A 23115-nucleotide genomic window follows, 5' to 3' on the forward strand; every position below is an offset into this window, starting at 1 on the left:
GTGTATCCTATCTCTGGTGGTTCTCCTCTCTTGCCGCCTCGGCTTCCGCTCCAAATATCTCAGTCCGGCTTTAAATACCTGGGGGTGTACGTTTCGTTGGATCCGGCGGTCCGCTATGAGCAGAATCTCCTGTCTCCACTTCGGCGTTTGAGGGCAGATACGGCTCGGTGGTGTAAGCTGCCCTTGTCTCTGCTTGGTCGCGCGGTGCTGTTTAAAATGATGTCCCTTCCCAGATTCCTTTATGCACTCCAGAACTTCTTCGATGTCATTCCTGCGGCCTACTTTAGGGAGGTGGAGAGTTTGCAGAGGAGACTGGTTTGGGACGGGCGATCGCGTATCGCGTTGGCCAAGCTGACTCTTTCCTGGTATGACGGGGGCATCGCGCTTCCTGATATTAGACGGTACTATTGGGCCTCCCAGCTGTCTGCCATTAACCATGCTACGTACGCTCCTGGTTTGAACCCGGGCATATGAGATGGATAAATTCCTGCTCCCCGGCGGTAACTATAACAGAGCGCTTTACTCGCGGTCTGCTGGTAGGGCCCTTACGGGCCCTACCAGGATTGCGGTCCGTGTATGGAAGGCGGCTAACGTGGCGATGGGCTGGAGTGAGCGTTTAACGTGCGCCACTCCTCTATTCGACCGCTTGGGAAACCTCTGGACAACGAAAGGCTTCGAGCGCTGGGATACAATCGGCATCAGCAGAGTGGGGGACCTGTGGGTTAAAGGTGCGGTTAAATCCTTTGCGGCGCTTCAGCGCGAGTATGAGCTTAGTGACAGAGAGTTCTTCCGTTATGCACAGGTTCGGCACGCCCTGCTTTCGGTCTTTGGGGAGGGGACCACGGTCCCTTCTTCTTCACCTCTCGAGGACCGCATACTCGACGGTCACGTCCCCGACAGTACTATTTCCCTGATTTACAAAAAACTGATAAACAATCGGACTGACCTCTTGGTGCGTCTTCGGGAGGCATGGACGGGAGATGGGGTGGAGCTGGACGATGAGGACTGGCAGACTGCACTGTCATCCCCTAAGGAGGTGGCCATCCCGGCCCGTCTCCGCCTGGTCCAGCTTAAGATTCTCCATCGTGTATATGTGACGGGCCCCCGCCTGGTCTCGATGGGGTTCTCAGACGACGGACTCTGTAAGCGTGGCTGCGGGCTCAGTGCTACTTTTCTCCATATCCTATGGGAATGCCGCGAGGTGGCGGAATACTGGCGCCGGGTGCATGATATTATGAGACGAGTCACCGGGGTCGCTCTGCTGCCGGAGGTGCGTCATTGTGTGCTGAATGTATGGGAGCCCAATGACTGCAATGCGGCTCAGGCTCGGTGGGCGGCCTTGGGGAACATGATTGCAAAGAGAGATATTGCGCAGCTTTGGGGTTCCCAGCGGCCTCCCACCGTGTCCATCTGGAAGGAAAACATGGACTGGTGCATGTTCAGGGAAAAAACGGTGTATGTGGCCCGTGGTAAACCGGGGGCTTGGGGGAAAATTTGGGGGCAGTGGAACGCGTATCGTGGGTCTATCTGTGCTCCCCCTTTGGTAGATACGTCCGGGGTTGCCTCGTCCCCCTGATCCTTGAGGGTTCCTTGTGCATCTCGTACTTCGGAGTACAGATTTGGTTCTCTCGTTTCCCCCCCCTCCCTCTCAGGTCTTCTTTTCTTGACCGCCCTTGGGTGGTTGGGTGTTGACTCCCCCGGCTGGTGTTCGCCGCCCTTCATAAGTCGTTTCGCCTTGTTTGTTGTATTTTTCCTTTTTTGTTGTTATTTATACTAAAAGTGTGTATTCTGATTTCCTTTATGTGCAGTCTGATTTACTGTGATAGTGCGGAGCCCCTGTGGGCTAGCCATTGTTTTCTGATATGCTGGAACACTTTGACTACTAGCGGCCGGCCCTGGTGGTTGTAGGCCCGTGTTTGTAACCCTTTTATGCACAATAAAATCTTTTCAAAAAAACAAAAAAAACACAAAAAAAAAAAACAAACGTTTATCAAGAGCACTAGAGAGAAAAACACAAAAGGAGGAAAGAAGGAGGAAGAATGCAGGGATAAAAAAGAACATGCATTAGAGACATATTCGAGGCAGGCAATGTCTGGTGGAGGATTAAAGAGACATGTGGTGAAATCAAGACTATGAAAATTCGTTTTCAGATCCCCCACCTTCGATTGCACCGGAGACATGAGAAAGAAGAGAAAATAATGACCAGTTAGCATCTCTTGCCAACTATGTTATTGATGAGTGATGCATCAAGCACATCTACATGCTTGCTTATTGTTTTGAGCAACTTCTCTCCTAACCTCCTGTTCAGAGGGCGTACAACTCTTTGCATCAATCAAATATTAATATTACATAATATATTGTGGAGAAGTGTGGCTCAATGGTTAGAGCGGCAGACCTCGATGCAGAGCACTGGTCCGGGACCAGAGTTCGATTCCCGTCGCGGCAGGGTCTCGGGCTATAAATTCCGCGGACTGGATATTCTCGCCTCAGTGCCTATTCTAATCATGGGTCCCACGCTGCAACTCTGGGCAATAGCTTGCTTAATCTCCACAACGGCCCCAACAGCGCTGGGATGCCTGGCCTCACCATGGGGGTGCCCAGGAGTGGACACCTCACATGGAAAGCCAGGAAGGGTTCCTTCAGCGGTATGAATACAGTGCTGAGATACCCGTAGTGGTGATTGGCGCTAAATAAATACCTATACATTTACATTGACTACATATTCCGCTCTCATTTGAGCCACCTGTATGTGTTCTATGTCTTGTCATGGTCACTACAAAATAAAGTGTTATTTCGTTATGGGTGGATTTATAAAAGGGTGTCTAATGTAGTTATTGAATCAGTCTAGTTTCACACAGTTCCTGGTGGCTGGCTTACCAGCAGCAAGCACACGTCCGACACATCAAAACTGCTTAGCATTTTTTTAAAATGCATAGCGTGCTTAGAATTTTCTCATGCGTGACTCACACAAATCAAAGATAGTAAAAAGATACTTGCAACACTGCTAATTTTCATTGTAAATCCCTACTCAAAGGAAATATTGTGACCTTTGTCTGTTTTGTGAGAAATAACTGCAGATTGCGACAGAAAAACTTTGCAACTTGACAGCTCTAATTTAAAATCTTTGTTGGTTCTATTGCATTGCGCACCCATACTAATTGTATGGTCTTTGTTGGTTTTGACATTGTTCAAGGATTTACGAGCTTATATATAATAAATTTTGAATCACAATTGATAATCTTTTATATCTTTTCTGGTAGAGTTAAAACAGTTATATGTAATGCCATTATAAAGATATATCAATAACAACATTCATAGTATTCGTAACATAACAATTTTAGATTATTTATTTGTGATTTATTAATTGGGGTGGATAGTTTCAGCCACAAGTAATAAAGTTACCTTCTTGTTAGTAGGCCTGGACGGTGAACTCTGCTCCGTTTGCGGAGTTTTGCGGAGCATGCAGAGTTCTGAAAAACTTTGCGAAGCATGCAGAATTCTGAAAAACTCCGCTCTGCGTGTCATAGTTTTTGCCTTGCTCACACTTGCCAACATCAAGAAAATACACCTCCCTGTGAGATTTCTCAAAGCGGGCGGTCAGATTACTCAATTCAGTCGGTCGCAGATGGTCGTGACCGCTTCTGTTGAGAAACCTTCAATTCGCATTGAGAAAGTTGCCGCTCCGGTAGAAAATCTACTTGAGAAGCAAGAAACGAAACAGCACACTCTTGCACTGTGCATGTGCCATTTGGGCTGATTTTACAGCCTGTGACAAACACCCGGCAATGAAAATCAATGCAAATGGCATGACCAAACACACTACTGCTAGTGGAACTCCGAATATCGTAGCAGAGTTGTTTGATCACTTCCCGGAACTCCACGAACTCCGCCCAGGCCTACTTATTAGGTCCAGTAAAATGTTTCAGTAAATTAAACATGAGCTGAACCCCTGGTAGTTTCGGGCATAAAGCAGACAGGCTTAACTTAACGAAAATGTGTAAAATGTAGGAGTACCAATACAGTTCAACTTTGACACGACACAATAAAAATCCGACTCTAGTCTATAAAAATAGAAAATAGTCCAATAAACAAAAGGGCACCTAAGTGACAAAAATCCAAAAAGGCGAATTGAAGACAAGAAATTTTAAAGAGTGCCAAGGAAAAGTAAAGCCCAAATAATAATCTATGGTTGTGTAGACCGGGTCCAAGCTGCAATGTCAGCCCTGTTGCGATGATGCCCAGGTCGGATAAACCTAAAAGCTTACTCCCAGTGAAAGTCTGTAGGCCAAAAAAGTTTGAAAAAGTTTCCACTAGTCTGGAGAAAAGTATTCAAAAGCTTTCAAACTTTCTTCTAATGTCTGAACGACCACTGCAGTATACGTTGATGGCTGACAAGACCTCAGTGGGGTGCTTGGACACACTTGCAAAGTTCAGTCTAAGTTCCAGTTGAAACTGGTCAGATGGGAATTACCAAACTAAGGCCTCTTGTAGCTTGTTGTACCACAGCAACCACACAGGAGGTCAGCCAACTGACCCATAGAGTCTACTACGTTGTCCTAGGTACAAGGGGGAGCAGGTTCAGTCCTTAATGGGTTCTCTCACGTGACAGACAGCAGGTCCAGTCCTCGGGGCATATTATCAAGAACAGCGTTAAAATTATCGTCGCTTTAGCGGCAGGAAATTGCTGCGAAAGCGGTGCTTGATAATATGGCCTTGAGAATTCCAATAGAAGCCCATGTTCTGGTTTGAACCTGGGCTTCTATTGTAATTCTCAAGGGCATATTATCAAGCCCATTATCGCCGCTTTAGCGGCAGTTTCCTGCAGCTAAAGCGGCGATAATTTGAACACCATTCTTGATAATATGCCCCCTCATCTATTCTGCTGCAGGTCCCAAAAACATTCTGTGGATGTGCCTTCGGGAGCACACTTAGCACCTACTAGTGGGTGTTGGTGACTCATGGGCGTTACCTAAAACAATGTGGTACAAGTAGTTCCTACCTTTCCAGTAGTTTCTGTTCACTACAAACAGGCTCAAAATGCCCAGTGCCAGGGCATTTTTAAGAAGGCAAAAGTCTTCGATCACAATAACATTTGGCTCTGAGAGCCGTGTGTGTGGGGGAGTGGGCAATGAAACCAGTCTACCAATAACTAACACTAAGATACAATCTTAAGCAGGCCCTGTATCCACAACAGGTGTGAGAGGAATGTGCAGAACAAAAGTAGGGTATTTCACCAACCAGGCAGAGTTGTCCTAGCATCTTGTGTTCTGCCTTTTATGTGTGTCAAAGTGTTACATGTGGCTCAAACAGATCTGTGGGCCAGGATTGCCAACAGGATGGCAGGGCCCCATCATAATGCTAAGCTCAAAGGAGTCAAACATGCCCATTCAGGTAGACCTGTCAATTAGAGTGACTTTCTGTGTAGCCCTTGGAAGAAAGTTCACATCTCTTTCACACCTTAATCAGGCCAAGTACAGGCTGTGAGAAGCTGTAAAGTTACTGCAAAATAATCTGCAAGAACTTCAAACAGGAAAAGGTCGCTTTTTAAAAGTTACTTTAACTCAATATTTATTAAAAGTCTGATCGCACCAATAAATTGGATTTTTATTTTACTAATAAATATAGTTTATTCAATGTTTTTCTAGCTGGTCCCATGCCTGAGAAACAGTAGTAGTATTTTAATCTGTATTCTGGTGCATAGGACAGCTACACCTGCCACTATGAACATAAACTTTAGGGCCTTTTAAGGTGTTGGCACTGTAGGTACATGTTTACATAAATTTTTCACGTTTCACTTTTAAATACCACGCACGCTACCTTATGGGCTACCAGGCCTATATGGGGGGGCTTTCTCATTAAAGGGCTGTTTTTACCCGTCATAAAGGTTATTTTAACAGGTTGCACAACAGGTTTAAATGGTTTAAACCGCAACCACCAGTTGAGATAGGCTTGAAGCCATGTTTTCCTTGTCACACAAGTGAATGGCACAATAAAGGCTTCAGATGTCATGTGATATTTAACTGCCTTTGCCATGCTTGCAATTTCTACACCATATACTATTGCTTTCCTGTCAAGATAAATATGCCAGTCTGGGATTAGCCAATCCCTACATGTTTTCAAGGTCAGCACACATACACTGGACACTAGACAGTAGTGCTACCCAGTGTTCAGGGGCTAAAAAACAGCAATACAATTCAACATAAAATGGGGTTAATCACTTCTCACACTATTTAAATAATTGTTTAGGGTGAAGCTGGAACATGAAAGTCAACAAATATGTAGCATTTCATAGCATTAAAAGCTCAAATACATTGGTATTACAGACTAACCATCAGATATTCCCTCACCACTAGGACCTGGCAGTTATTGCAGGTTTAATAAAAAACACTTTGTTAAAAAGCCTTCAAATAATGACACATTGTGGAGTACTTCTTGAAAGCATAAATATGCTTAAGTTCTTGCAGCTAGAAGTTGGGGTCCGAACGAGTAGAGTCCCACCAGTTGTGGGAGATTTATAGTTGTGCAATCAAAACCACAAAAAAGACAAAGTTATTGTGACTTATAATAGTGATTTCCAACATGACTGGTGATTTTTCAGGCAGGATTTGTCCAACAAGGGTGCAGGAGATTCTAACTAAACATGTTGCTAACATGGCATGAGGATAGGACAGGAAGCTAACATATGAACTGATACACATATTTAGACTACCAATGATGGCATAGGCTTGATGTGCTCATTTTGAAATTCCATCAAAGAATATTGCATAAAATAATGTGGAAGTTAAATATAAAACACCAGTCCGTATTTAGTCATAGAAGTGACATATTGTAACCCCAACAGGGACTTTCAGAAAGGGTTTCTGATTGATGAACGTGTGAAGCCTAAAGGACCATTTATTGGCCCAATCTGCAAGATTGTCTTCCATAGTACTAATGTAATTCTGATAAAAGAAGAACATCTTGAATAAGATATGTGTAAAGTCAAATAGATCACTGGTTTAGAAAAAGGACCGAAATCTGGATCAGTATATTGAAACTATTCTAAAATTTGTAAATATTTGAACAACTGAAAGAGTGGAATATTGAGTTTATCTTGAATCATCTAGAAGTATATAAAAGAGAATTTGCATCCTTTGGTTCGCCTGCTCCACAACATCCACTAGCATAGGACTCGGGTAGTAGAGAAGCTGACACACCATTCTACTTGATTCAGTTACCTAAAGGATTCCAAGTACGCACATCCCACGGGGACCCTGACCAACTAAGTCTAGGGATATCATATTGTAGAAACATATGTCCCCAAATAAGCGACCCATAGAGACTCAGAACTTATCCTACGAATAGAAGTGTTTACACTACTCACCTGATGGGACATATGTATCATAAATACTCAAAATATTGTCCTTAAGGAGCACATTAGGATTTTTTTAGCTGATGAGGCCCAGTAATAGTTCTGTAAATTAGGTAGCCCCCAACATCCTCTAATTAGAGGAAGCTGGAAAAACAAAGGGCCTGATTTAGACGTTGGCTGATGGGTTACTCTGTCACAACGGTGATGGATATTCCGTCTGCTAAAATATAAATCCCATAGGATATAATGGAATTTATATTTGGGTAGATGAGATATCCGTCACTGTTGTGACGGAGTAACCAATCCGCCAAGATCTAAATCAGGCCCAATGATTTTTGTGGGGCCATCTGAAGGAAACTAATACTGTAACTAGTCATTCAAGTCTCAAATATATTTTTGGGGTGTATTTCCAAACTCATCTAAGTCCCATTTCCAATGTGGAAAACGTCAGACTTGTTACATCAAAGGTTTGAAGTAGCACCCCTTCCAGGTCCATATTGGGGTGTAAGAGAAGGTCTCTCTCACAGTGAAAAATATTCTGCATTTTCACAAGGAGCTTAATTTCCCATTTGAAGGCTTTTCTGCTTTGTAGAACTTTGTAGGTAGGAATGTCACATACCTGGAACTCATACTAGTATGTCTTTCCAGGCTTACTGCTCGGAAGGTTTGTGAATCCCATAAAGTTGCAAATCTGCACCTGTACTTAAATGTAAATTTAAGGTGTGGAGTTACAAATTGTTCACAAATTGGGCTCATGATGATCAGTGGTTCTTCTGGTGTTTAATTCATTAGTAAAAATTAATTTTATTGGCAATTATTAATCTCATGATTAGACACAATCAAAAACAGTCGATTGTACCCTCGCAGTTAGTATTCACATCACAGTCTAGCAGAGTTATAGTCCATTGGCCCCATTCACAAAGGTAAACGCACACTTTTGCGTAAGTTTACTACTTTTCGGTATTCACAAAGATAATGTTAGACCAAAAGTCTAACTTTACTACTTTTAGGTATTCAAAAAGGTAAACTTAGACACATAGAGCGAACATGGGAGTAGGGCACTAGCAGTAAAAAAATATAAAAAAAGAATTTATGCCAACAAGAGTCTATGGACTATATTTTTTAGGGTGTTCATCTTTGCAAAATGTTGTGGGCTGATACCAATGCTGATATATAAGCCTATTAGCCAACGACTAAAGCCAGCTGATCCACTGTAGCTAATGACTGAAATGGGATGTCCAAACTTCCCTTCCTGTTTCTGTATGTATTTCTTTATGCATGAGCTAATGCTAGACATCTAAGGTCTGTAGACAAGACATGAATATTAGTAGGAAGATATGATCATGATACAGTCGGTCCCTACTGAACCGATTAGTTTTAAGGCCAGCATATGTAACCTTGAACACACTTTCATTTACAAGGCCCATCACCTTAAATGTCACTCTTTTATTATTGGGTAGTACATTCAAAGCATGCAAAATATGAGCCAAATGAGTAAGACCTAATACGATTTTGTCCGCCACATTCTGGATGATATGCAGTTTATCTGTAGGCTTTTATAGATGTCCAAGGTAGATAGCAAAAAAGTAATCCACTATGGAAGAAAGATAAACTTTTGTGATCATTACCTTGAGTGGAAAATTGAATAAGTGCAAGATCATTGTCAGTACATGCATATGATAGTAACAGGTGATGAGCAGGTCCCCTTGCCACAGTTTTCTGTCCAGCTTGCCTGCAGTTCACTACCCTCTGCCACCTGCCTACCTGCTGCTGTTCTCTGTTTGTGCCTCATTTGCTTGTTTTTCTGCTTTCTGTTTTGCATTTTCTGCACATTTTTTGCCCTTTGCTTAGGCTTTTCTCCACCAACCATTGGCCCTCCCTGTCTCCAGATCCTTCTTAATGGAGGCGCTACCCTCTGCTGCCTGTCTACCTGCTGGCCTCTGTGCTCCTATGCTTGTTTTTCTTCTCTTAGTTCTGCTGTTGTGCCTTTTTCTGCTTGTTTCTTGGCCCTCTGTTTTGACTTTTCTGCTCATTTTTCCGCCCTCTGTTTTGCCTTTTCTGCTAATTTTCTGCTCTCTGTTTTGCTTTTTCTCTTCATTTTTCTGCCATTTGTTTTGCCTTTTCTGCCCCTTACTTTGCCTTTTTCTGCTTGTTTCTTCCCTGTTCCTGCCATTTCCCTCTTCCCGCCGTTTTCCTCCACCCAACACCCAGTGACCCGCCCTCCCTAGGACCTACTTAACGGAGATCTCAGTGCAGCCACACCACCAGTACGCCAAAGTCAAGCCCATCTGCAGCCATCTGCCCCCGGATCAGGGCCGGCTCTAGGGCGATACGATCGGTGCTACCACACCGGGCGCTGACTTGGGGTGGGGGCGTCATTTTCATCTTTTTAAAAGCAGCTGATGCTGCATACATAATAAGCAGTTTTCCAGCATCAATAAAAGTGACAACTCCGGTGATTAATGTTCTTCCTGGAGATACCGGAGCTTTGTCTAGTGAGAGATTCAACTCCTTCAGAGCGCGGAGAGTTTCTTTGCCTGCTGCAAAGAACGTGTCCCATTCACATCACAAGGTGCATATAATATAAATAAATCAATGGGTTACCGCTATAGTCAGAGATCCTTTTGTTATTTCCAGTTTATACGTTAAAATCCTAATAGTGAGCTATTAACTGCCACCAAAGAGCTTTATGCAAACAGCAAGGAAGTATCGCTATATATTTTTTGCCCAGTCTTTCATTGTCCTAATATTGCAAAAGGGGCATCATTTGGGTAGAAATCAATTCTTATTATTAAAGAAAACCACTGATAATGGTGTTACATTTCTGAATTTGTGCTTTTTCAGTCCAATCACTCCTAAACTATACTACCTACCAGTATGGATTAAATGTGACTCTTACTCTTTGTAGGTCTCTGTCTTATGTAATATTTCCTACACACTGATTTACACACCGATGATTGGTTGTCTCTGTGCAATGTGTGTGTGATGTAAAGTGTATGCTGACTAAATCTAAGAGACAGTGGTTATGGAGACTTGAGGGCCACTGTCAAATGGTGGTAGTGAGGGAATCCGTAGCAGAGGTGGTCATTTGGGGGGGAGCGTCAACCAAAATTATCGCACAGGGCACCACTAGGGCTAAAGCTGGCCCTGCCCCGGATAACCCTGGGCGGTGAACTACGCTACGCTCACGGAGTTTGCGTAGTTTTGGTAAGTTTGTGGTTTGCGTAGAAAGCATAGTTACCGAATACTACACAATCTGCAATGTAGCGTAGTTGGTTTTCTTCTTCACGTGCTCAATATGCGTTCTCGCGCTCGCAGTAATGACTTTCCACGATTCTGCATTTGCCGACGAGCTTTCCTATCCGTTCGCGTGTGCCACGAGATTTGGAATCCGGCCGCACGATCCCGCGAGAGTGTGCGAACGCGAACACGTCATTCGGACGCGCCATCTGACTTCCGGCGGCAGTGTTGGTAAGATCGCGATCCCGAAAACGCAGAAATTGCAATCTGGCGAACAATATCTCTCGAGCATCATAAAACCTTCTCGAAAATGATCATTTTGCTCAAAAAAACTCCTCAGATTGTGATTTGGCTGTAGGAGTCCTTTTTTTTTAAACTTTTTTTTCCAAGAGGAAGGAAGTGTGTCTGAGTCTCCAACTTCCTGTTCCTGTCCAGCAGGCTCCTCCCAGTGCTTTGTCCATGTGCTATTCACTTTCATTTGGATTTGGAGCTGGAAGGATCACTTTTTGTGTCTGTCTGCTGCATCATATCATTGGATTGGATTTGAGGACTTTTGGATTTGATATTTTACAAGTAAGTTGGAAAATTGGTGTACTTTTTTGTTCGATTGGTGCTTGTTTGTACCTACATTTTTTGGGATTTTCATTGTTTTTAAAATGTATTGTTGTGGGTGGCCTGTAGTTTCAGTAGGGGCCTAGTTGTTTTTCTTTGATTGTAATTTCAGCCAGTAGCCCAAAAGGTACCCATGGGGGCATGTTTCTGTGGTGCCTGTTGAATTTAAACATCATGTAGGGCATCAATGGCATTGGATTGAATTGCTAAATGTGGTTTTTGGGGTGTATTTCACTTTTTGGGTGTGTGTTAATAAATAAATACCTCTGTTGGATGTGTGTGTGTGCTTGTTGTGTAACTTTCCAACCTTTCGTAGCCCTGTGGATTTTCGTTTTTGCATTTTTGTATTAAAGCTGTGTTGTTTAGCAGACATCCTTTGTCTGGTCATATATAGGCCTGCTTGAGTTCATTGCTTTCCATGGCCTGTTGTGACTGTGAGTGACCATGTGGCTTGGGGCCACTTTGTGGTGGTAGTTTAGTAGTGTGCTGCTTTTTCCATATAGGCCTGCATGTCTTTTCTTTGTTCCCCTTGGCTTATGTTTCTTGTTGTTGTGGTCTGGCCATGTGGGTGGCGGCCATTTTGTGAAGTCAGGCAGTGTACTTTTGCCATAGGCTTGCATTGTCTGTCTTCCATTTCTTTTTGTTGTGGGTGGCTAGCGGCCATTTTGTGGACCCATCCAGGCAGTGTGCTTTTGCCATAGGCCTGCATTCATTGTCTGTCTTCACTTTCTTGTTATTGTGGGTGGCCGGGCCATGTGGGTGGCGGCCATTTTGTGGAGCTAGGCAGTGTGCTTACTTTTGCCATAGGCTACCAAGCTTGTGGCCTCGTCTGCCAGTAGGCCCAGAGGTAGTCATTTTCGTTTTTGCATTTTTGTATTAAAGCTGTGTTGTTTAGCAGGCATCCTTTGTCTGGTCATATATAGGCCTGCTTGAGTTCATTGCTTTCCATGGCCTGTTGTGACTGTGAGTGACCATGTGGCTTGGGGCCACTTTGTGGTGGTAGTTTAGTAGTGTGCTGGTTTTTCCATATAGGCCTGCATGTCTTTTCTTTGTTCCCCTTGGCTTATGTTTCTTGTTGTTGTGGCCTGGCCATGTGGGTGGAGGCCATTTTGTGAAGTCAGGCAGTGTACTTTTGCCACAGGCTTGCATTGTCTGTCTTCCATTTCTTTTTGTTGTGGGTGGCTAGCGGCCATTTTGTGGAGCCATCCAGGCAGTGTGCTTTTGCCATAGGCCTGCATTCATTGTCTGTCTTCACTTTCTTGTTATTGTGGGTGGCCGGGCCATGTGGGTGGCAGCCATTTTGTGGAGCTAGGCAGTGTGCTTGCTTTTGCCATAGGCTTCCAAGCTTGTGGCCTAATCTGCCAGTAGGCCCAGAGGTAGTCATTATGGGTGCCTAAAAACTGTTTCTGTGTTGTCTGTTGAATTTTAACATCATTTATGGCATGGATGGCATTGGATTGAATTGCAAAATGTGGTTTTTGGGGTGGTATTTCATTTTTTGGGTGTGTGTTAAATAAATAGGCCTTTTCAGCCAGTAGGTAACCCTGAGCGTTCAGCTCACGGAGTTTTGGCAAGTACGCACTGCGCAACAGCACGGACTTACACTTTTTTTCTTCTTCACGTGCTCAATATGCGTGTTCGCGCGCCCGATAACGACTTTTTGTGAAGATCGCGGTGCTGAACAGACAGAATTTGCAATCTGGCGAAGAAAATCTCTCGAGCAGCATAAAACCTTCTCGAAAATGATGATTTTGTTCATTTTGCTCAAAAAACTCCTCAGGTTGTCATTTGGCTGTAGTTTTTTGAGCAAGGAGTAATTTTTCTTTTTTTGCAATTTTTTTAAAGAGAAAGGAAGTTCCCCAGAGTCTCCAACTTCCTGGTACTATCCTTTGTCCTCACTTTCTTGTTATTGTGGGTGGCCTGGCCATGTGGGTGGCGGCCATTTTGTGAAGCCAGGCATTGTGCTTTTCCCATAGGCCTGCATTGTGTGTCTTGTCGTTCTTTTCTTGTTAATGTGGGTGGCCTGGACTTGTGGTGGTGGCCATTTTGTGGGACCAGCCACTGTGCTTTTGCCATAGGCCTCCAAGCTTGTGACCTAGTCTGTCAGTAGGCCCAAAGGTACTCATCAATCATCATGGGTGCATGAAACAACAGTTTTTGTGTTGTCTGTTTAATTTAAACATCATTTAGGGCATGGATGGCATTGGATTGAACTGTAAAATGTGGTTTTTGGGGGGTTCACTTAGTTTTTGTGTGTGTGTTAGGCCTTTTCAGCCAGTAGGCCCAGAAGTACTCATGGGTGCATGAAACAACTGTTTCTGTGGTGTCTGTTGAATTTCATTTAGGGCATGGATGGCATTGGATTGAATTGCAAAATGGGGGTTTTTTGGGGTGTATTTCACTTTTTGGTTGTGTTAAATAAATGCATTTGTTGCATGTGCATGTGTTGTTGTTGTGGTTGTTGTGTAACTTTCCAACCTGTTTTTAGCCATGGGGATTTTCGTTTTTGCATTAAAGCTGTGTTGTTTATCAGGCATCCTTTGTCTGACCATATAGGCCTGCTTGAGTTCATTGTTTGCTGTGCCTTGTGCCTGTGAGTGACCATGTGGCTGGGGGCCATTTTGTGGTGGTAGTTAGTAGTGTGCTGTTTTTGCCACATAGACCTGCGTGTCTTTCCATTGTTCCTCTTGTTTTACTGCTTCCAAATCCATCCCCATTGCCAGCTGCAGCTCCCTGATGCTGCATCCATCCCACGTGATGCACAAATTTAGGCCAAACAGGCTCCACTACATTTTCTTTTTCTTCCTGAGTGTACACAGTACACCAGGAAAGCCCTGGCTTTGTTGTCAAAGTCTCATAAATGACTACACTGTTGTTGTTCACTGAGTTACTAAAATGTAATAATTGTGACCACCACACACTAAGTTATATATTATATATTATATTAGTTTGATTGTACTATTAGTAATTTAAGCACAACAAATTCCACGTTTGGATGATGTTCTTCTGGCTTTTTTGCTTTTAGGTGCACAAAAGACTGAGGAGGAGGTGTGTACTGCCAGACAGACGTCCTGCTGCTGTACACGACGTGACGTGTGACCTGACCAGACATCTCTGCAACTTGTGCAACTGAGTGCTGCTCACATCTGAAGAAGATGGCCCCAAAAGAAAGCAGGTACCAGGTCCTCCAGCACCAAGAATGTTGCTATTTAGAAGAAGGAACAGAAGAAGGAAGTGACACTTAAGTCTAGTGTGCCGCCCAAAACCATTTTTGGGAAACCAAAATTTACGCCTGCAGCAGCGGTGTCCGGGAGCAAGCTGGGGGCAGCACCTCTGCGTCAGTGGGCCCAACCCACCAACCCAGGCCCAAGGACATGAGCCTGAGATAAACTTATCGCTATCTCAAAGTAGTGCCCAATCAACGCAGGAGGAAACACAGCAGATAAGTGGTCAACAACAGCCACAACCACCACCCGCAATAGTAGTTGTTCCTCCCGAAGTAGGGGCAGTTCAGGAAATTGAGGCTCATGCAGAGGAAGAAGAAGAGGAAGCCATTCATCCATAAGATCCTTTGTCTTGCAAATCCCCAGCAAGGAAAAGGAGGGTTAGTCCATCAAGTTCTTCGCCAAGCACCCCTTCTGATGATCTAGATGCCACTTGGAAGCCACAAACTGAGTCTGAGAGGGAGACACGTCCCAAGATCAGGCTAGGGAAAAGGAAGGTTCCAGAAAGCCTTACACTTATGGAGGTCGATGTAGAACAGCAGGATGATGATGATGAGCCAGTCATCACGAACATCACTCCCGCCCCGAGGAGATGGAGACCAACATTATTACCCTATCCAAAATCGCTGCGCGGGAGGTTTCACACATACCTCCAACACAGGTAACACCAACACGACCTACAGCTTCCATATTTGTATTTGCAAAGACCCGGCAGCGACCTACATCCAGCACAACCACCACCTCAGTAGAAGTAGGTAGTGGTACTGCACAGAGTCAAATGCAACGCACATAATCCACTTCATTCGGCATTGGAAGTGGCACCTCCAGCAGGAGACAAAAGTTAAGCTCCCCAGTTTGGGACTTCTTTAAGGTTAGCAAAAAGGAAGAGAACATTGCTATATTCTCCATTTGTAATACCTCCGTTAGTCGGGGTAAGCTTGGTACAAACTATGGTACCGGAGGCCAAATTACCCATCTGAAAAAACACCACTTGATTGACTGGGAGGACCACCTTCGCAGCATAAAAACTACAGCCATTGGTGTTGGTGGGGATAAATGAGTAGAAGATCCGATCACTGTGGAAGAGGAAGGACAGGGAGACATTCCCTCTGGAAGTGGTACACAAAGTAGCCCTGGCCTCAGCAGTGCAGTGTTATCGCCCATACCCTTAGCAACATCACAGTGGCACAAGAGTAAGAGACAGCCTTAGACAGCAAGGAGTACCGCAATGAAAAAAAGTGCTTCGTTGAGCCTAACAGAAAGGATAACCATTCAGCCTACCATTCTCAGCATGTTTAGGGCGGAGGGGCAGTACGAACGCAACCACCCAATAGCACTTTTGTACAATGCGAAGCTGACTAAAATGTTAGCACTGGACCTTCTCCCTTTCTTTTGTTGAAGGGGTGGGTTTTCTGGAATTTGTGACAGTCATCTGCCCAAATGGCAGGTTCCCAGCCGCTACTATTTCGCCAGAGTTGATGTTCCAGCACTACATCACGATGTGTTGGAATTGCTTGGAAAAGCCTTGAAGCAGAGTGCTGTCCAGAGTATCCACCTGACAACAGACATGTTGACCAGTTGCCAAGCCACTGATTGCATGTGCATCACTGCACACTGGATCTCTTTTGTGGGGGTTAGAGAAAAGATATCTGCAGGTGTTGACACTGCTGAGATTTTTGTGCCACTCGCAAACATGCAACTGCAGCCATGTTTGCCATGGAGAAATCTCATACTGCTGCAAACATTTTGGATGAGTTTAACAGCAAGGTATTTGAGTGGCTGCGCCCCAAAGGGCTTAACATTGGTTTTGTTGCCACGGACAATGGCAGTAATGTAGTTAGGGCCATGAAAGATGGTGGCTATTTCAGGGTCCTGTGTTTGGCACACTGCATTATCATTGATGTTCAAGACTTTCTTAAAAATTAATACAAAGTAAGCAACTTACTGGCCACCTGCAGAAGAATATGCACACATTTCAGCCATTCTTTTAAAGCCCGGAAGCAGCTGAGGGTCATTCAACATGAGCATAAAATGCCAGTCAAAGCACTCATCCAGGAGGTGCCAACATGTTGGAACTCAACTTATTACATGCTTGATTGTCTGTTTGAGCAGTATATACCACTCAATGCTTATGTCATGCAAAGATTAGGGGATCCTACTGTGAGAGGCATGACCATTGAGATGAGCCAATGGGACCTCTTTAAATGCCTGACAGAGATGCTACTTCCTTTTGAGGTCTTCACACGTGAAGTCAGCAGGGAGGACTGTACTATGGGCCAAGCTATCCTATTGTTGCACATGCTAGAGCAACAGCTGAAGGAGGTGTCTGAAATGTACGCAGGTGTGGATGACAAATAAGACGCATATTATTTGGCGGACTCCTTAGCCGTTCGCTTATTTGAAAATACAAAGAGTCAAAATAACATTGTGTCACATCAACATTCCATTACTGCCACAATTTTGGATCCACGGTACAAAGTTTTTCTGAACAGTAAGGCAGTAATTCCTTTTTCGGAAGTGGATGTTGCCAAGTACAAAACTTTGATAGCTGAGGAAGCCACTGACTTCGAAAACGAGCGGCTGCCTCCCAGCAGTCACCAACAACACCACAAACATCAACAACAGCAATAACAGGATCATCACCAGCCACAGTACAATCGGCTACTGATTGGTTTCTACAACATGGGTATGGTAAGTCCAGTGGTGATGCACAGGCAAAAGAGGCCAGGCAAATCGGAGCTCCCCTGACGACTGAGCGTACGGTCCAGGCCTATCTGGATGACACAACAGAGGTCTTCATGGAACGAAACCCATTGGTGTATTGTTATGGGAAAAGAAGCCAATGGGCAGTGCTCAGCAGGCTGGCGATAAAGTATCTGGCTTTCCCTGTCGCACAGTATCTCTTCTGAGCATGTTTTCAGTGCTGCTGGTGCCATTGTAACTGCGAAAAGGACCAGTCTCTCGCCCAAAAGTGTGGAGAGGTTAACCATGATCAAAATGAATCAGCACTTTATACCACCAGAGTACAAAATACCTGAATCACAGCAGGAAGAGGAGAGCGACTTAGGTGACGGAAGTACTGTGTTAGATGACCTACTTCTGATTGAACCACCAGAATTTGAGGATGAGCTCCTCTTCCCTGAAAACTAGGCTTTCAAATTGTTACTTTCTTCCTTCCTTTATTTGTGCATGTCTCTGTCTTTCTGGTTTGAATCACAACAAATCCATCACCATCGTCTTTTCTTTTTATTTCCATATTGGAGTTGCACCTCTGTGCATTTAACTGTCCACTCCTCAGAGTCCTGTTCCATCTTCCTGACTCGCCCTAAATACATTTCCCTCAAGTCAGACATTGGATGGAGAATAGTACAAGAAATGTTGCCTCTAACAGTCCCTCCAGAAGAAGTGGAACATGACTATAGCTATCCTCCTTTTGTTTCCGAGCCGAAACTCATCACTGTCAGAACTAGGCTACCGCCGAGTCGGCAGGCATCAAAAGCTCATCAATGTCAGAACAGAAGGTACTTGGCAGAGAAAGACAAGACTCTTTGAAGAAACTTGCTGACATGTCACATTTCTGCAAAGTCAATTGACCAATGACCGCTACCCAGGCTGCGGCCCATCTCACAGCGCTGACCATGTGAACCAACTTCAACTGCGACAAAGTACCACAGATGAATAGGAAAACCAAAAAAGCACTGGCACTCAAAATGAATGTGGAGTAATGATAATGAGGCCACAGCCTCGGTAAAAAAACACACACCTGTCAGACTCAGAAGTACTAGGCATCTGACAGCCAAAGAGAAGAGCAAGACAGGTAATGATGGCATGCGTTGGATGCAGACTCAGAGGGATTGCTGTTTTTTGTGTTGATGACGTTGTGCATGATGCCATGAAGTCGAACTGTACTATTAATTAATCTACCAACTAAAAGTGACTCAAGTGACAGTCAATGTTTCCCTTCTTGTTGTTTAATAACCAAATTGTACTCCTACTACAGCAGGCCAATATCCGTTGCATTTTTTAATATGGAATATGGACTTAGTCGGAGTCGTACTCTGTACACTACAGACTGAGTTGGAGTTGGACAACATGTACAACACCATGATGATGAGATGACCATACTATCTTCGCAGTCAGTCAGTTGGATTGGAGATGATTGATGGAATAACTCAGGGCATTTCAAATCAAATGGCATAAAAGGTAAATAAGTCAACTCAACAGCCACAGCAGACCTACATGTCTGTGTAGTGGTGGAGTTGAGTTACGTAGTCACAAGTGTAGTAGTGGAGGTATGACTGACAGCCGTGTGTTGAGATCCAGTTACTTTGGAAAATGCTATGCTGCTCTATATGTGTCCTCCTGTAACTGTTTCTGGTGAATGCTGTAAACAGACTTGTTGTTTAATAACAAAATTGTACTTCTACTACAGGGCGATCCATTGGAAATTTGAATATGGACTCTGGACTCACTCGGTACACTACGGACTGAGTTGGACATGGACACCATGATCATGATGACCACATACTATACTCTTCGCAGTCAGTCAGTACTTAGGATTGGAGATGATTGATGGAATAACTGCGCTTCATGAAGTGGCATAAAAGGTAAACACAAGGCAACAAGATCCACAGAAGACCTACCTGTCCGTGTAGTGGTTTGAGTCGAGTGCAGTGGTATGACTCACAGCGGTTCATTGATTCAGTCACTTAATTTTGAAAATGCTAGGTTGCTGTATATGTGCTTTGTCTGGCTCTGTCAAAATTTAAGCTAAATGGAGGCTTGGTCACGGCCTGGTGCCGTGGGCCTGCTCTGTCCTGTTGTTGTTGTAGCTTAAAATGCTGTAAACAGAGTAGACATGATGTATCCATGCCGCCTCAGTCTGAAAGTGTTCTTCTCTTCTCTGTCTTGTTGCACTCCACTGTAATTGATGCATTTTTTTTATTCATTGATTTTTCAATATCCTATTTGTTTTTCCCTTTACACTTACAGGCCGACTTTTACCCTTTGCTATACTTGGAAAAACTACGCACACTTACCTTACCAATGAATCTACATCTGCCAGGCAGGCAGTGGCATCACCCAAGATTGATGGACAGAGGATCCATGGAATAGACTGAGGACCAAGAGGAATGCCGAGATGCAACTCCCCATTTTGACCATGATAACACAGTAACAGTATCAACTTTCATCATCTTTTATATAATTTGATTCATTTTTTGTCTTCAATCATTACTACCGTGTGTTGTTGTTATTATTAATTATGTTTGCTCTCTGCTTATAATTCATCCCTAGAGCTATTTTTAAGTTGTCTTTGCTATCTTAAAAAGTAAGCCCGGTACAACAGAACAGAACACAAACTGTATGTAATCCGTGTCTCTATGAGGGCAGACAGGCAAGGCAAATTGCATGATGTTAATATACTGATGCCCTGTACTATCTAATTGTCTAGTAGTAGTTAGTAAGTTTTACTTATCATTAACCATCAAGTTATCATCATGCATGCATTTCCTTTTTTCACCCTTAACAGATTTATGGATATGGTAGTCTACAAAGATTGTGTTTTCCTATGTTGTTTGTCCATGCGTACTGTTTTTCTTTGTCAACCATTCATCAAACCCTAACCCTCTCCCCCCGGGCTGTGTGATTATTTGAGGTGTGACTAAATTAATTTAAATGTACACCAATAATTGATTACCCGCTTGCTGGTGCGGAAGTGCTAAAAGCAACACTTATTCAATTTCAAGGAAGGGGGAGGATCTTCTTCTGCTTGCCCACCCATGAGGATCTGTATATTTGCGAGGTAACTTTTTTAACAAAGGAAACTCATCCATCATCATTAATTGTCGGCATCGATTGTCATCCTATTACACACAGCACTAAAGGTTACGCTTGTGTCGAGTGTAGGCCTTGTTGAGTGACTCGACACAACTACAGTTTCTAACTTGTTGTACTAGGTTATCCCCTCCACCATTAAGTTTTATTTACTTCACTCTACTACTCCTCCCAGAATCTCTCTCAGGCGACTGACTGTCTCCTTTTCTTTTTTTGTAAATGCTACTGCCAGTGTCTACTGCTATCACCACAACCATGGCATCTACATTCTCTTTAGAAACCCAACCTGCATTGTAATGCAGCCATTGCTGTGCCTAACTTAAACATCACTTAGCAAGAAAAGTGTCCACAAGGAACTTATTTAATTTAACAGATTTATCAATAAGGAGTACAAATTATACTCATAGTCGATTAAATCAAGAAGAAGGAACATAAAAAGAAGATTATTTCAATTGAAAGGTAAGAAATTCAGTAAATACTTAAGTAATCTGGAGAATTTATTTACTTCCGCCGAAGTAAATATAATTTATTTCATAGATCACAATTTTATCACAAAACAGTTTTTTCAGTATACTACAGGCACAAGTGAAAAAGGTGAAAAAGTGAACCCAGTGAGGTGATCATAGCCTATAAGGTGAAACTATTAAATCAAAAAGGTCATAAAAACAACAATGAGAGGCATTTGACAATATAATGAATCTTTCTTGCTCTCTCTTGGTTAGTGTCGATGACGTTTCAACCCACTCTGGATGGGGGGTCTCTTCAGGACAATTATCTGGGGGCTTAAAATAGGGGATTTGTAAGTCCCGGTAATCAAATAGAAACACTAATTATTGAATGTAAAACTCCAGGTTACCAATTTGCTTACCTATTGGTAATCTTGTATCTCCATAGTAAAGACACTGATCGAGTCAGGATAACAGGAAGCACTTAGTCATGTTCAATTGAGCCTATATTAAAAAGAATGATTTTAGGCAGCCTATTAATGCATAACGAATATGCAACCCTATCTATAGATTAATTCTATATTGTGGTTATGCTTCTGTCTCAGGGTTGTTATCAATCATTTGGTGAGTACTCAGATGGGCTAAACATACATTTGACGAAGGCTAAACGACTCCTCATCTGAAGGGAATTATTCAGAACCCTGGGAAAGTAAAAATTGAGCCCACAGTTAATTGTCGCATCCCAAAGTTCAGCACACTAATCTGCCAGAATTACTACAGATGAAAATAGCCCACCTTACATAAACTGGCCGTGAAATGAAAGTTCCTGCTCATGTTCCCGTTGTGAAAAGAGAAACAAACTATTAGTGTGATTATTCACTATCCCAAAGCCACACCGTGGACATTTTTGCTCTTTTCATGCAAAATGAGCTATTTTCGTGTGTATGGGACCACAGCTGGTGGTCAGCAGAACTTGGACAAGCACCCACACCTACCGACCATGAATGCAACCTAGGCATCATCCTCGGCAGCGAACTGACTATGAAACGGCAATTCAACAAAGTCACCTCCTCCTGCTTCCACACCCTTCGCACGCTACACAGAATCTTTTGATGGATCCTAGTCAACACTAGAAAGACCATAACTCAGGTCCTTGTCACCAGCCGCCTCGACTATGGCAAGGCTATCTACGAACGCATCTCCACCCAGCTCTTCAAAAGACTCAAGACCGTACAGAATGTTGCAGCCAGACTCATCCTGTATCTCCCCAAATAGACCCACATCACCTCCCACCACAAAAACCTCCACTGGCTCTCCATCGAGAAGAGATGCCAGTTCAAGATTCTCACACAGGTCCACAAATCTCTCCAGGACCAAGGACAGGTATACATCAACCAATGACTGAACTTCCACCTACCTGCAAGCCACCTGCGCTACTCCTCACTAGTCCGTGCACCTTCTGCATCAGTCACAGCTGCAGTGGGGGCTGCCCCTCCTATGTCACTGCCAAGACCTGGAACGACAAACCCTTCCATCTTCGAACAGTACCATCCCCGGCAGACTTCAGGAAGAAACTCAGACTTGGCTATTCTACAGAGATGTCGCACCCACAACATCCAGGTACCCCCAGGGGTTACAGTGCTTCACTATACAATGCTTATTGATTGATAGATTGAACTGCTCTGGTTTTCTCTTGTAATGTAAGAGTGTTACCGATTTTGACATCCAGGTTTTCATGGAATGTGTGGGACACAGAGCATATTACTCAATTCGAGCCCAAAGTCCATGTTATCATTTAATCTCTGTGTAATTTAAGATTTTTCTTGTACATCCAGACATTGATTGTAGAGAGGCAGTTGTGAAAATTGGCCTAAATAATAGTCACCTTTTCTCTATGGTACCTTGAATCCTTCTGGTCATTTGTTTGTGCTTTAGAACAATACATAGAAACACAAATTCTGGAATTTACCTGCTTTCTTTGATTGTTTACATACATTTTTCATTTATCTCAAAACATCAGGATATTAAAGCACAAGTGTCACGTCCAAAAGGTAGTTTAAGATATCAACAATTGCATTAATTTACAATTAAATAAAACATTCAGACAAAGCAGAACACTGACAAATATGGCACTGTACATGACATATTGAGAACAAATATTAACACATTTTTCTTTTACAATTTTTTTTTCACTAAAAGTAGAACTTACTCTTTTAGGAGTGCCCATGCCAGTGCATAGAGGCATAACAACAGAAGAAATCCTGTGATTGCTAATATTGCTGGAAACCAGTTATCAGGATTCCAAACATGGGCAAATTTAACCAGTACTGATGTAGTCACCTGTCAAAATAAGAAACAGTTTTAAATATGTGTATAGTGCTAGTTTCAATGACAAAAGATCACAATG

At 43.3% G+C, this 23115-nt stretch overlaps 1 protein-coding gene across 1 annotated transcript in view; it reads right to left on the reverse strand.

Annotated features, from left to right (window-relative positions):
* Positions 1–23115, reverse strand: part of LOC146855235 (cadherin-related family member 4-like) — a 767858-nt gene that overhangs the window by 99889 nt on the left and 644854 nt on the right. The window contains exon 20 of the mRNA XM_085650585.1: positions 22918–23048. Within this exon, the coding sequence (XP_085506711.1) occupies positions 22918–23048 (131 nt within the window). The remainder of the gene's footprint in view (positions 1–22917; positions 23049–23115) is intronic.

Source organism: Triturus cristatus, chromosome 4_1 (assembly GCF_964204655.1).
Source record: "Triturus cristatus chromosome 4_1, aTriCri1.1, whole genome shotgun sequence".
Classification (NCBI taxonomy): Eukaryota; Metazoa; Chordata; class Amphibia; order Caudata; family Salamandridae; genus Triturus; species Triturus cristatus.